At 37.1% G+C, this 14,019-nt stretch overlaps 1 protein-coding gene across 2 annotated transcripts in view; it reads left to right on the forward strand.

Moving 5' to 3' along the window:
* The window catches only part of rtel1 (regulator of telomere elongation helicase 1), a 52,138-nt gene extending 39,449 nt beyond the window's left edge, over positions 1 to 12,689 (forward strand). The window contains exons 28-32 of one of the 2 annotated variants that reach the window (XM_057823232.1): positions 7,469 to 7,676; positions 7,780 to 7,917; positions 8,084 to 8,197; positions 9,615 to 9,803; positions 12,146 to 12,689. In XM_057823232.1, the coding sequence (XP_057679215.1) occupies positions 7,469 to 7,676; positions 7,780 to 7,917; positions 8,084 to 8,197; positions 9,615 to 9,803; positions 12,146 to 12,282 (786 nt within the window). In that variant the 3' untranslated portion in view covers positions 12,283 to 12,689. Of the gene's footprint in view, positions 1 to 7,465; positions 7,677 to 7,779; positions 7,918 to 8,083; positions 8,198 to 9,614; positions 9,804 to 12,145 lie in introns of both variants that reach the window. The other variant, XM_057823223.1, reaches the window with a different exon arrangement.
* The last annotated feature ends 1,330 nt before the right edge of the window (positions 12,690 to 14,019 follow it).

The following is a 14,019-nucleotide window of genomic DNA, read 5'->3' on the forward strand; positions in this document are numbered from 1 at the left end:
AGTATCAGTTCTCAGTTGATGTTTTGGAAGTACCTCAGGTCATCAGAAATGTATTGTTTATGAGGTAAATTGAATTTTGCACTTCTCTTAATAGTAATGGGGGATATTTTTGCATTTTCCTTGTTAACGCATTGGCTGCTATTGATGGCAATAGACGTCCAACGCATTCGAAGTGGGAGGGACGAATGTTCATTTGCTGCCACCTTCCCAGTTCGAATGGATTAGACATCTAATAGTGATAAATTTATTTAAAGAGTTTTAATTTACTTATTAAGTTAGCCACATGATTATACGTCCATCATCGTCAATGGCAGTGAAAGTTTTTCTTCACTCATGTTTATCGAAAATGGTAATTTAGTTTCGCAATTGGGTGGAAAATTGTCCTATCATGAGAACAGTAGTCTGTATACATCCAGGGTTTCCCCTAGGATTTTTTTTTTAGCTGTGGTGGTGGTGGGCTACATCGGAGTCTGACAGTCCCAGCATGTCGTGCCGCGGCGAAATTGCTTCATATAATAACAAATGGGAATTTTTTATTTATTTATTTTTTTCAAAGAAGAACCATAACAAATATCTATTTGAAATTTAGGGTGTTCCAAAATGGTTGACCCCATTCTAAATGTCCATTTCTCGGAAACTACATGATGGATCTTAATGAAACTAAATACACGTTATGTTGAAGGTCATAAGTTTTATTGGTTAAATTTACAAAGAAAAGTGCAAATATTTGTTGGTTCTATGACAGATTTTCATAAATGTTCAATATAAGCGCCGCCTGTGACTCTGCACAGGTCGAGTCTGTATTCGAGCTCGTGCCGGACTCGCTGAAATTTCTTTAAATTTTTGGTGCCAAGTCCTAATTTGTTTTGTAGTTTGTGCCTTCTATGCAAAATTTGTGAAGAAGGCACGCTGCACTGTATTCGGTGACTGAGTCCGAGCATACCATAACACGCAAAATGCCTTTTCTTTTGAAGTGAACGGCATTTCTTAACCTGAAAAGATAGAAATGCCAAACGTTACACACAAAAACTTGATACGTTTCTACACGAGCTGTGAAAATTTGAGGTCATTCCAATAAAAATTGTCAAAATTATTGGCCTACGAAATGGGGTCAAACATTTTGGAACACCCTGTACTTCATTAACCAGGCTAATGTCATAGCTCTCGGCTACGGTGCATGTACTGTACGTAAAATGCGTAGCTGATTACAGCTACTTACATCTCGTGGTCCTTTTTGTTTTTTCTTTTCTATATTTGGCCCCAATTCGTACTACATTACCACAACAGTAATAGTCCGTCAGTTAACAGACCCTCGTCTGTTGACAACTTAAATCTTTTCTTAACACTTCAATATCACCCACGCACCCCTGTCCTGGTTCACTTCCTACCTACCTACCCGACCGCACAAGATTTGTCAAATTCGGCTCCCATGAATCCAATTCCCTCCCTGTCTCCGCTGGCGTGCCCCAGGGTTCTGTCCTGGGGACGCTCCTCTTTATCATTTACATTCTCCCCCTCGGTTCCATCTTCCGCAAAAACAACATTCACTTCCACTGTTACGCGTATGACACCCAGCTCTACATTTCCTCAAAACCAACCGCCTCCCTCCCACCCTCTGCTTAGATGACATTGACTACTGGTTCTGGCAATATTTCTCGTCCCCTCCCTTCTCTCACCCGTCATACCGCTTCTACCCTGGTCTGTAGTCTAATAACCTAGGGCTGGGCGATATGGCCTTAAGTACGTATCACGATAAATTGAGCAGATTTACCTCGATAACGATAAATGACGATAAATTCGCCCAAGCAAACTGTTATATAATTTGAAAATTTGAATCAATGCATGGAATACAAATTAAGTTTCTCATTAAATTTATTTACCAGCTTTCAATTTAACAATTGCACATGCAGTCTAAACATTAAGTATTAAAAAAAATCTTGTAAACAATAAGAATTCTTGTGTGAACATTTATAACAGCTTGTATGACTTGAAAAATATCATCACTTGAATTTCATTAAATTCATTCCGCATTGTTATACACTAGATAGTGGCATACGTTTAGATATTTAGAATAGATACAAATACGACACATCCACCCGCCCCCCAGAAATTATACTTAATTAGAAAATAAAATGTTTCACAAACCTTTCCTTTCTTTTATTCGGCTCAGTTATTTACATCTTATGATTTTGGAAATCCTTACAGTATGCAATAAATAATATTCCTGTTCCCAAGCACTGTGCTTACTGTACTGCAATTTTTACAAAAAATAAACAATACATAGTTACTCCCCGTCATCTAGGACGAGCCACTTACAAGACTAGCACTGTCGTGTATTACAAATACTGCTTTGAACACATCTTCACAGACAAAAGCAATGACACAGGCTTAAAGAGGTCAACTTTAATTGTGTAAATCACACTTAATAACGACACGATCTCCTGGTCGAAATAGACGACATCCACTTAATTTCTATTGAAGATATGTAATGCTGAGGCAATTTGTCAACTTTACTTTTAAAAAGAAACGTGCACTGTTTATCCAGTAGATGGGGCTCTTGCAGTGTGTCAAACAGTGATTCAATTTAGGGCAATTGTCTTAAAAGTGGTTCATTGTTTCAGAAAGCCTCGGTTTTTCCATCCCTATCTGGAACCCGTCAAGAGTTTACTTAATGTCGGGTGGAAGTTTGGCGAAGCTAACTTAAGCCCGACTTCATCCCGTTTACTTGTAGCGTTAGCCGCTAGCGTTAGCTGCTAGCGTTAGCCTACCGGGCTTCTGTTTGATTGGCTTCCTGAAAACCATGTGACTCCAAACGTAAGCACACTGTCTGCTTTCTTAAAGGGGAATGAACATAGCCGAACAACACAGAGTCAAAGCGGGATGAAAAGACTATATTTTCTTCTTTTATTAAATTACCGAATTTACCGACATGGTCAAAATTACGTCGGTCATCGTGAAGAATTTCGGTAACGGTAAATTTTCGGTTTACCGCCCTGCCCTATAACCTCCCAGCTCGAATACTGTAACTCACTGCTCTTTGGTTTCCCTAACAAGTCCCTCCAAAAACTGCAGCTCGTTCAGAACTCAGCAGCACGCCTCATCACTCGGACCCCCGCCACACACCACATAACCCCCATCCTCCGTCAACTTCTCTGGCTTCCCGTCAAACAAAGAATCAATTACAAGATCCTCATCAACACCTTCAAAGCACTCCATGGCTTGGCCCCTGCTTACCTTTGCAATCTACTCCGTTTAAACCAGGGGTGTCCAAACTTTTTACAAAGGGGCCCAGATTTGGTGTGGTAAAAATGTGGGGGGCCGACCTTGGCTGATGTCCTTTACATAGAACAATGTATTTAAGCAAATTTTAGCAAGCAATTCTGTGTGTCACATTCACTTTATTATTTTTTTTTTAATGAATAATTTCAACAGTCTCGCAACTAGCCTTTGTGGCGTTCTCTTTCGACTCTTGGACTCTTGCGAATTACTGCTGCTGTGAAATTACATTAGCTTCAAGTTGCTTCAATTTCTCGCTGCCTATCTTCCCTGTAATCTTGTTGTACATGTCAGCATGTCTTGTTTGGTAATATTGCCTCACATTGAACTCTTTAAAAAATAGGAACTGTCTCTTTGCAAATGAGGCAGACACAGTTGTTGCGTATTTTAGTAAAGAAATCGTCCAATTTCCACCTATCCTTGAAGCGTCGGCCGTCGCAGTCAACTTCCGTTCTTTTTGTTGATTGTCGCCATTTTAGAAAATTGGAAGTAAAGGGTCACACGGGGTAATGTTGCTTAGAGTGCTGCTGCCTTTTAATGGGTAAATGAGGAGCAGCATTTAGTGTGTACAGTCCCTAACAAAAGTTTTGTCGCTTATCCATTTTGTAGAAACAATTGCTAATAATCTGACTTTTAATTATTCAATTGGTTTCAGAAATGGCTCATATGAAAGCTAAGACGCTCCCAAATGATGTTGAATGTACAAAAATAGATTTGTTTCACTGAAAAAAGATTCGTCATTTGATAAAGACGTAAAGGTCAAATTTTGGCAAGACAAAAGTTTTTTCGCCTACAGAAAGTAATGTGAAAATTGAACAAAAAATGTACTTCAAATACAAAAATATGTTACATAACGTAAGTGAATTAAGTAGTAAGTGCTGTGTCATACAAATTTAATAGTTTGTGTGACTTCCATCGGCTTCGGCAAGAATTCATACAATTTATTGATGAAGTCATCAGGAACATCAAAGAAAGCAGTCTTGCATCCCTCCTCGAGTTCATCAACATTCTTGGGTTTCGTCTACCATGCTTCCTCTTTCATCCTACCCCAGACATGCTCAATGATGTTCATGTCTGTTAACTGGGCTGGCCAGTGCTGGAGGATCTTGATCTTCTTTGTCTTGAGGAACTTGAGGTAGAGATTGAAGTATGCGATGGAGCACCATCCTGCTGCAGAATTTGTCCCGTTTTATGGTTCGGAATGTAAGAGGCAGCTAAGATTTGTATATATTTCAGACTATTTATCTCTCAGGGTGCGGACAATTAAAAAACTGTGTGACATTTGCCAAGGCCCAAAGCCTGTCAAAAGGATGGACGGTGGAAAAGTGGCAAAAGGTGGATTTTTCAGATGAATCTTTCATTGAATTCCACCACAGTCGCCACAAATATTGCAGGAGACCTACTGGAGCCCACATGGATCCAAGATTCACTCAGAAAAGAGTGAAGTTTGGTGGTTAAATCTATACCAAAATCATGGTCTGGGGTTACATCCAGTATGAGGGTGTGCGAGAGATCTGCAGGGTGGAAGGCAACATAAATAGTCTGAAACATCAACAAATCTTAGCTGCCTCTTACATTCCTAACCATAAAAAGGGACAAATTCTGCAGTATGATGGTGCTCCATCGCATACTTCAATCTCTATCTCAAAGTTCCTCAAGGCAAAGAAGATCAAGACCCTCCAGGACTGGCCAGCCCAGTCAACAGACATGAACATCATTGAGCATGAGCATGGAAGACGAAACCAAAGAATGTTGATGAACTCTGGGAGGCATGCAAGACTGCTTTCTTTGATGTTCCTGATTACTTCATCAATAAATTGTATGAATCCTTGCCGAACCACATGGATGCAGTCCTTCAAGCCTATAGAAGACATACAAAATATTACATTTGGATCTCACAGCACCACTACTTAATTCGCTTATGTTATGTAACATATTTTTACATTTGAAGTACATTTTTTGTTCAATTTTGACATTACTTTCTGTAAGCGACAAAACTTTTGTCTTGCTAAAATTGGACCTTTATGTCTTCAGTAAATGATTAATCTTTTTTCAGTGAAACAAATCTATTTTTGTACATTCAACATCATTTGGGAGGGTCTTAGCTTTCATATGAGCCATTTCTGAAACCAATTGAATAATTAAAAGTCAGGTTATTAGCAATTGTTAGTACAAAATGGATAAGCGACAAGACTTTTGTCAGGGACTGTAAGCTACTTCATATGCTGGTAGCAGTACTGCTGACCAATGTATTAGGTCTGTGTGCGGGCCAGACGTTATTGATTTTATGACAGAGGCTGGGGGCCGGATGAAATTTGACCACGGGCCACATGTGGACCCCAGGCCGGACTTTGGACATGTCTGGTTTAAACAATCCACCTTGTCCACGTCGCTCTTCCACTATCCTCCCCCTTTCTGTCCCACGTGTCTGTCTCTCCACCATTGGTTCCAGAGCTTTCAGTCAGTATGCCCCCAAGCTCTGGAACTCCCTACCCCCAATCGTCGCTGTATAACTACCCTTTCACTTTTCAAATCCAGACTCAAAACACACCTGTTCACTCTTTCTTACCCACCGTGATCCCTAGCTCTGTCATATCTTTACTTCTCTTTATTGTGCTTTTAATCTTTTAGCTTTTTTTATGTATTTTTTTAAATAATTGTTTTGTTTTGCTGTGATTCCATCTCTCTTGTGAAGCATCTTTGTGTGGCTTGAAAAGCGCTCTAGAAATAAAATGTGGTATTATTATTAGGGCTGTCAAATTTATCGCGTTGACAGGCGGTAATTAATTTTTAAAATTAATCACGTTAAAATATTTAATGCAATTAACGCATGTGCAGCACGACCCACTCACGCATTGCCACAAACAACCTATAATGGTACCGTTTAACTTATATACAGAGCTAAGCGGCAGCGTCAAGTGAGTAAAGTAGATACAAGCATACATTGGAGCCGTGCTTTTAAATGGCAAAAGCTTTAACATCTTTCCCACAACAACTAGAAATATTGTGGGCAGTGACGTGGGGAAGAATGACAGGAGTTGATTTATTCTTAACACCCTGTATTTTACCCAACGCAGAGAAGATATGTCATTTGCTGCCACCACACACAGTCATGGTTGCACCACTTCCCATCATGCATTTGGGCAGAACAGTTAAGTCGCTACAGTATCATTTACTGAAAGCTCAACAAATACACTAGATGGCAATATTTAGTCACAATATACAAACTCACATTTTTTCCTTTAAGAATTACAAGTCTTTCTATCCGTGGATCCCTTTCACAGAAAGAATGTTAATAATGTTAATGGCATCTTGTGGATTTATTGTTATAATAAACAAATACAGTACTTATGTACTGTACGTTGAATGTATATATCCGTCTTGTCTTATCTTTCCATTCCAACAATAATTTGCAGAACAATATGGCATATTTTAGAGATGGTTTGAATTACGATTAATTAATTTTTAAGCTGTGATTAACTCAATTAAAAATTTTAATCGTTTGACAGCCCTAATTATTATTATTAAAATACTCATCTGAAATTATAACCAGTGATATCAGCAACGGACAAATGCTATGCTAGTACGCGAAGCTTCGGGTCAAACACACGCCATAAAGAACTTAAACGTTATGTCAATGTCAATAATAAGGTCGTTTTCACATGCTTAAACCAGAATTCCATTCTTTAACTTGAAATACCTTTCTATGGAATTCTCCCAATTTCCAACTCCGCACTAACGTAGTCAGGCCCAAGCTTGCAACTGGAGAACCGATGCGATTTTTTAAAATAAAGCGTGTAAAGGAACAATTTTTATTTGACGTGCTATTTCAGACAACTTCTGGCAAATAGTGCGTTTTGTATTGCCCAAAACGGTGCGTTTCCTTGTGCACTGCCCGACAGCCGCTGAATGTACTTCAATAAACCACAGTCACTCATTTTTATTTTTTCCCACACTTGCACATATAGCCCAGCAAAGACGTATTGTTAAATTATACAAATTATGAATTTGAATTTTTCCTTAAATAATTTAAAAAAAAATCTAAATTTGCAAGGCGTGGCGGCTTTTATTTTGTTGTGGCTGTACGCCACAATCTTTTCTGTGTAGGGGAAACCTTGACATCACTGGCATATGATTTTGTATGAACAAACTGTAATTTTTTCCCCCTTGATTTTTATTCCTTTTCAAGAAGCCAAGTGTCTCTGTAGTTGTTACTGGCAATGGGAAAAACAGTATTGCGAAGACATTCCTTGGAGAAATGAAGTCATCACTGAGCCAGGTCAACTTTGAGAAAATTCGTCAAGCTCTGTATACGTATAAGAAAGATGACAATCTGGACCAGCTGCTTCTAAACACGTCTTTATTAACCGATGACCCTCATACTTACAGACTTTTACGCGGTAAGTCATTTTTATTAGAACGGCAGCTTGCATATCATTGCGTGTACAAGGATTTGGCTGGAGAATTCCGTGAATTTAATATTTAATCTTTTACTTCCTATAGGTTTGTACCCCTTCGTGCGGCCACATCACAGAAAGATATTTGATGAGAAGTGCCTGGAACAGACCGGTACTGGCTGTGGGTACAAAGCGGAACACTCAGTATATACAGATGAAAAGAAAGCAAGAATGCCACCTAGTGGTAGGTTAAGATCTCCGAGAGCCCTCATTGCAATGATTAGTAATTCTCAATTATGTAATGGGTTTGGGACCCAAATGTGAGTTGCCTTTTCCAAGAAACATACCCGAACTGAAAAGTAGATGTAAAGCTGAACAATTTCTTATATGTTCTTTTTTCCGTCCAACAGCTGAACAAACCAGTGAGCTTTCGTCATCCAAATCCGATTTACCTTCAAGTACGCATTTTGATGTAGAGCAATCCAAACAAGGAGGACATCAAGGTCTCCAAGAAAATCAAACTGGTAGGTCATAACTCAAGGATTTGCAGTGATTTGTAGTTTGATTCATAAATAGAAGGAAAAGAGTTATTATTTTTATTTCTTTAATTTTTTTTATTTATTCATTTTTAGTTTTTGTTTAAAAAAAGGGAAAATCATAGAATATTTAATATAGATTTATCAGATTTTTTTAAAAAAGAATAATTAATTTTCTATAGATATATTTAAATTACCGTATTGGCCCGAATATAAGACTGTGTTTTTTGCATTGAAATAAGACTGAAAAAGAGGGGGTTGTCTTATATTTGCGGTCTAGACATTAAACCCATTCACGACACTAGATGGCACCAGATATCATTAAAGCGGTGTTCTGTCATGACAGATCTCAGCTACTCTAAAGTTTAACCAGTTTGCATTAGTTTATTGCAATGTTTTTCCTTATTCAGATTTGTTTCAAGACTACAGTCACAGTTAGACTTCACTTTGATGGTTAATGCAGTTATTGCAATTTTTTTTGTTTTATCACAATAGATATATTTTTTTTATTAGTTTATTTACATTTCAAAAACCAGATGCCATTCATTTATGAATGTGATTGCACTTTAGTTTACATATTTAAATGTTGAGATATTAAGATATGAATGAGGCAAGATAACATGTTTTCTCTCTCAAATATATTGTTATAGTCATTTGTTTCGGGTGTACTGTAATTATTTTCTGTATAAAAATTAATTTGGTCTTCAAAAAGTCTTTTTTTCAAACTTGAGTCTTGAAAAAGAGGGGGTCGTCTTATAATCAGGGCCGTCTTATATTCGGGCCAATACGGTAATCAAGAAACAAATACCTATTTTTATATTGGATTTTTTTTTTTTTTTTTTATATTTTACTTATTTAAAAAATGCAAAAAGGGACAGTCCTTTTTTTTTTAATTACTATAATTTTTAGACTAAAAGATGGCTCATTGTATGGTAAAAATCTATTTTAAAAAAATAATAATAATAATAAGACGCACTGGACTATAAAACGCAGGGTTTAAACAATAGGACTAAAGTCACATTTTATAGTCCGAAAATTACTGTAATAAAAACAAAAAAAGGAGGAGGTGGGCATATATATATTTTTTTTAATTAATCTTTAATTTATTATTTTATTTTTTTAAAGAAAAAAAATCTGATTTCTGTAGTCTTCAATTTTTATTGAGGACTACAATTTTATTTAGATTTTTTCTTTTGCGAAATACATGAAGACGACACACATTTTACCTTCGCGGGCCACAAAAAAATGATGCAGGGGTTTGGCCGTGAGTTTGACACCTGAAAAAAAGGAAGGAAAGAAAGATACATCATAAATTCCATAAAATTTACTTCTCTGTGATTTTAATTGCAATGTCGTTCTAAATTATTACTGAACAAGAAAATGCAAACTCCTCTGTGTTTTGCAGGGGCTGATTCAAAAACCCAAGTTCAGACCGCCTTTCTGGCTGACGTCAAAAAAGGACTCGGCCCGGAGGGATCTGCTCAACTCTTTAAAGCTGTTAATGACTACAAGAAGACCGACAACTATGACAATATGGTGGCTGCAGCCGTGGCCTTATTCACAGAAAAAGATGAAAACTTCAGCCTTTTAGTCAGTAAGTATTGGTAAATCACATTTAAATGCTGGGATACCACCGAATACTTGCATGTTTTTAACCGCTTGAAGCCTGAAATTACATAAAACTCTTTTAGTGCCATTGATGATCATAATTTCCAATTATGTAGCCCCTAAAAACTAAATTAAACCGTTTGGATTATTTTATCACTTGTAGACAAAGGGGTGGCCGTCCCACTTCAAATAGATTGGACGTTTATTTCCGTCAGCGGCAGCTAAAGAGTTAACAAATATACGTAAAACAGTGGAGGAATATATAAGTACATAAAAAGTAATAGTGATGAAAAATACTAAATATCAAATTTAATTGGAAAACAGTTTAAAAATTACAAAATCCTAAAAGAAAATCATTAAAAGATTATGAGAAATAAAATATAGAAAATAAAAATATAAAGATATATTGTTTTTTTATTCAACTTTATTAAATAAGATGAAAGAAAATGAGTAATTGGTAAATTCAGCCTTTTTTTTTTTTTTTTTTTTTTTTTTTTTTTAATGTTTAAAAAAAAAAATGTCTTCAGTTTACGAAATTGCTTTATTTACCTGAACGTGCCTGGTTGCAACTAGCCTTAGCCACTCTGGCATGCGTTAGTTATGCTGAAAATGAAACTGCTGTGCAGAAGGCACCGGGTAAGCGTAGTGGCGCCAACAGAGCGGGACTTTGGCAAGGCACAGTTCTCCAGCCGCGGTCCTAGCGGATGGGACTCCATCAGGACCCAGGGTGGTCCACCAGCTCATCAGAGTGTCCGCCAGCCAGCCAGAATATATGTGGTGGAAAACACTCAGGTGACTTGAAGTTCTGCTCTGAGACCCCCAATTTACCCAACTTTCAAAATTGTCCGATATGCACGTGTGATACATCATTGGAAAGCTTAAAATCTCTTAAAACCCTATCTGGAGGTGAGCGCACGCAAGAGCAGAATTACAGACGCTATCACTTTAACGAGAAATTATCGCGTACTTACCATTTGTTTCGATCCAAAAACTCCCTGTAGCATGTATCACTGAGTGTCAAGACACAGCTGTGAATGGCCACAGCTGGATTTTTTGAGGATTTTATGGTTTAAACATGGTAATATAACAAGAGTCGCGATGCAGAAATCGCAGACATCAAGGAGTGGTCGAGATTTTCTTTTTCATATATTTACCTTTTTAAACATTTTTCCCAATTTTTCTTTGTTTGGATCGATTATTTATCATCTAACATATCGGAAAAAATGCGACAGAAACACAAAAAAAATACAATTAAGCGATAGCTTTGAGGTAAATATCTGTGACTTTTTTACAGACACCATTTTTTTCATAGTGACGTAATTTGTTTAAAACATGCGAGTGAATAATTTTTCAAAGTCTTTTTCTTTTAAACGAAATATTAGACATCAATTAATGATTCCATGCTAAAAATGACATTTTGAATAATAAATATAATTAATTACCTTCATTTTATGGCTGGGTTGAAACAAAAGCGGTTGCGCGACGTCTGTAAACGGGGGTTTTCAGGGTAAAACGGGCAAATTAAAAATAGTTGGGGGACTTAATGCTTGCCTGGTATACCAGACTCACCGCTGTTCCAGCGATTGAGTCTGGCAACCGTCCGGCGGATCAAATTCCGAGGGCGGAGCAAGCCACAGCAAACAGACAGCGGAGTGGACCAATCAGCAACGGGCAGATGTGACGTTGTTAAAGCGACCAGTAATTAGCGTGAGCGGAGAATGGAGAAGTTAGTCAACATGGCTGGGGCGAGCCATGTTGACTGTTGTCAATGACTTGTTTCGATGTGTTTTTGGTAATTTCAAACTGGTTTTACTGCAGATTGGAACATATTCTCGGCTCTCCCGTTCGCCATCTGTGTTGTTGTAGAGACGACTTTCGGCGCGCAAGAGTGACGTTACTCGTTATGAACACGTCACGCAAATAAACGAATCTGATTGGACGATTGATTTTGTACCTTGCTCGAGAGGCCGTTAATGGGCTGGGTCCCAGACTATTTCTCAGTGTTTGAAAAATACAGGGAGAATAGTCTGGCTGTGCCAGGCAAACTTAATGCACCATGAATCTGCTATGGCAGCATATAGACATATTGTTCTATCAAACACAACAGTTGTTTTGGGTTAAAATACAGCAGTTTCCTTTAAAGAGGAGTGCAAGAGCAGTAACTGTTTTTTTCAGTCTTGTCTGTGTTTTCCGCCATATATGTACTATTTTTGTTTGCACTGTTTTAGCGGGGGTCATTGGAAACCTAGCGCCACACCAAGGGCAATATTGAAAAGCGTCCCCCCCCCCCCAAACGTTTACCTTCATTTTTCTGTTTTTCCTCTGAAGGATTTGGCAGCGTCATTCGCCCTCACCATAAGAAGCAATACAAAGAGATGTTGAGCGCGTTGATGGGTCAGTCTGCTGACACAGTTCCTGCACAAATGGACCAGACAAAAATTGAGGAAAGGCAATCAAGTGCATGATACTCAAGTTCACATAATTTCCAAAGCATTTATACTCAGAAGGCGTGTTTGTATATACTATACTGTACTGTATATTTTTGAATTTTGAATGTTTCCTACTTCAATAAAATGCACATTTGATTGACAAAGATTTGTCTTCACATAACACTCAATTTTGTCTTGATGCTTAAACCAGGCTCTCACAAATATTTGATGTGAATATATGAATATAAATTTAAAAAGTTCAAATACACATTTTGACCACTCCCAATCAAAATAGACTGGATGTCTATCACTTTCAAATTCATTGAGTTGATAATTTTGCCCACATTGCTAAGTATACTTGTTCTTGTTATTTTGAGGTGTGTGATAGTGTAAAATGGCATTTTGTATTAGTATTTGGCTAAAAGTGTTCTATGCCGTTATTTTTCTTCATCTAATTAATATAAATCTGTTTCGGGCAAGTGACTTTTTTTTTTGGGTAATTAACCCTTAAATACCTGCAACATTAAGCAATTATCAGAGAATCCCAAAATTTGAAAAATGAGGTCCTAATGAAACCTTTTTTTCAAATTTGTAGAAAGAAAAGTCAAAATGAATATGTGTAATAAGCGTTCTGATATCTGTAACCCTTCCTAAATGCCATTTTTTTCCCTCATGGAACCTGCAGATGCATGTTTTGACTTGCATCCATCATTTTTTTTTTCAAAAATTGTCAAAATTCTGAATTAGTCTCAAAATCATGAAATTTTAGGTGTATCAAATGGATACATTTGGCAATATATGGGGTTTAAAAAAACTTCATAAAGACCTGGCCACATTTTGGATCATGTATGCCACAATTCTGTATTAACATTCTGTATACAAGTGTGGCCTATATGGCATATGGTGGAAAACACACACAAGGCTGAAAAAGCAGTTTCTGCTCTTGCACCCCTGTTTAAAATAAACTGCTATATTTTAAGCCAAAAGAATTGTTGTGTTTGATAGAACAATATGTCTATATGCTGCCATAGCAGATTCATGGCGCATTAAGTCCCCAAACTATTTTTAATTTGTCAGTTTTACCCTGGAAACCCCCGTTTACAGACGTCGCGCAACCGCATTTGTTTCAACCTAGCCATAAAATGAAGGTAAGTAATCGTAATTTTTATTCAAAATGTCATTTTTAGCTTGGAATCATTAATTGATGTCTAATATTTAGTTAAAAAAGACGTTAAAAAACATTATTCACTCGCATATTTTAAACCTAAACAAATTACGTCACAATGAAAAAATTAGTCTGAAAAAGTCACATATGTACCGCATAACTATCGCTTAATTGTATTTTTTTCTGTTAGTCGCATTTTCCCCAATATTTTAGATGATAAATAATCGATCCAAACAAAGAATTTTTTTAAAAAAAGTTTAAAAGGGTAAATATATAAAAACGAAAATCTTGACCACTCCTTGACCCTTGTTATATTACCATGTTTCACCCATAAAATCCCCCAAAAATCCGGCTGTAGCCAGTCACTGCTGTGTCTTGACACACGGTGATACATGCGGCATGGAGTTTTTGGATGGAAACGAGATAAGTACGCAACAATGTCTCGTTAAAATCGTGGTGTCTTTAATTCTGCTCTCGCGTGCTCTCACCTCCAGTTGGGGTCTTGCTGTTTATTTAATTAATTTATTTTTTTTAATGCCCTCCTTTTCAAAAATTTTCTTCCCCCAGAAAATTCAGATTTTAAGCTTTCCAATGATGTATCACACATG

The sequence above is a fragment of the Corythoichthys intestinalis genome, chromosome 2 (genome assembly GCF_030265065.1).
Source record: "Corythoichthys intestinalis isolate RoL2023-P3 chromosome 2, ASM3026506v1, whole genome shotgun sequence".
NCBI classification, from domain to species: Eukaryota; Metazoa; Chordata; class Actinopteri; order Syngnathiformes; family Syngnathidae; genus Corythoichthys; species Corythoichthys intestinalis.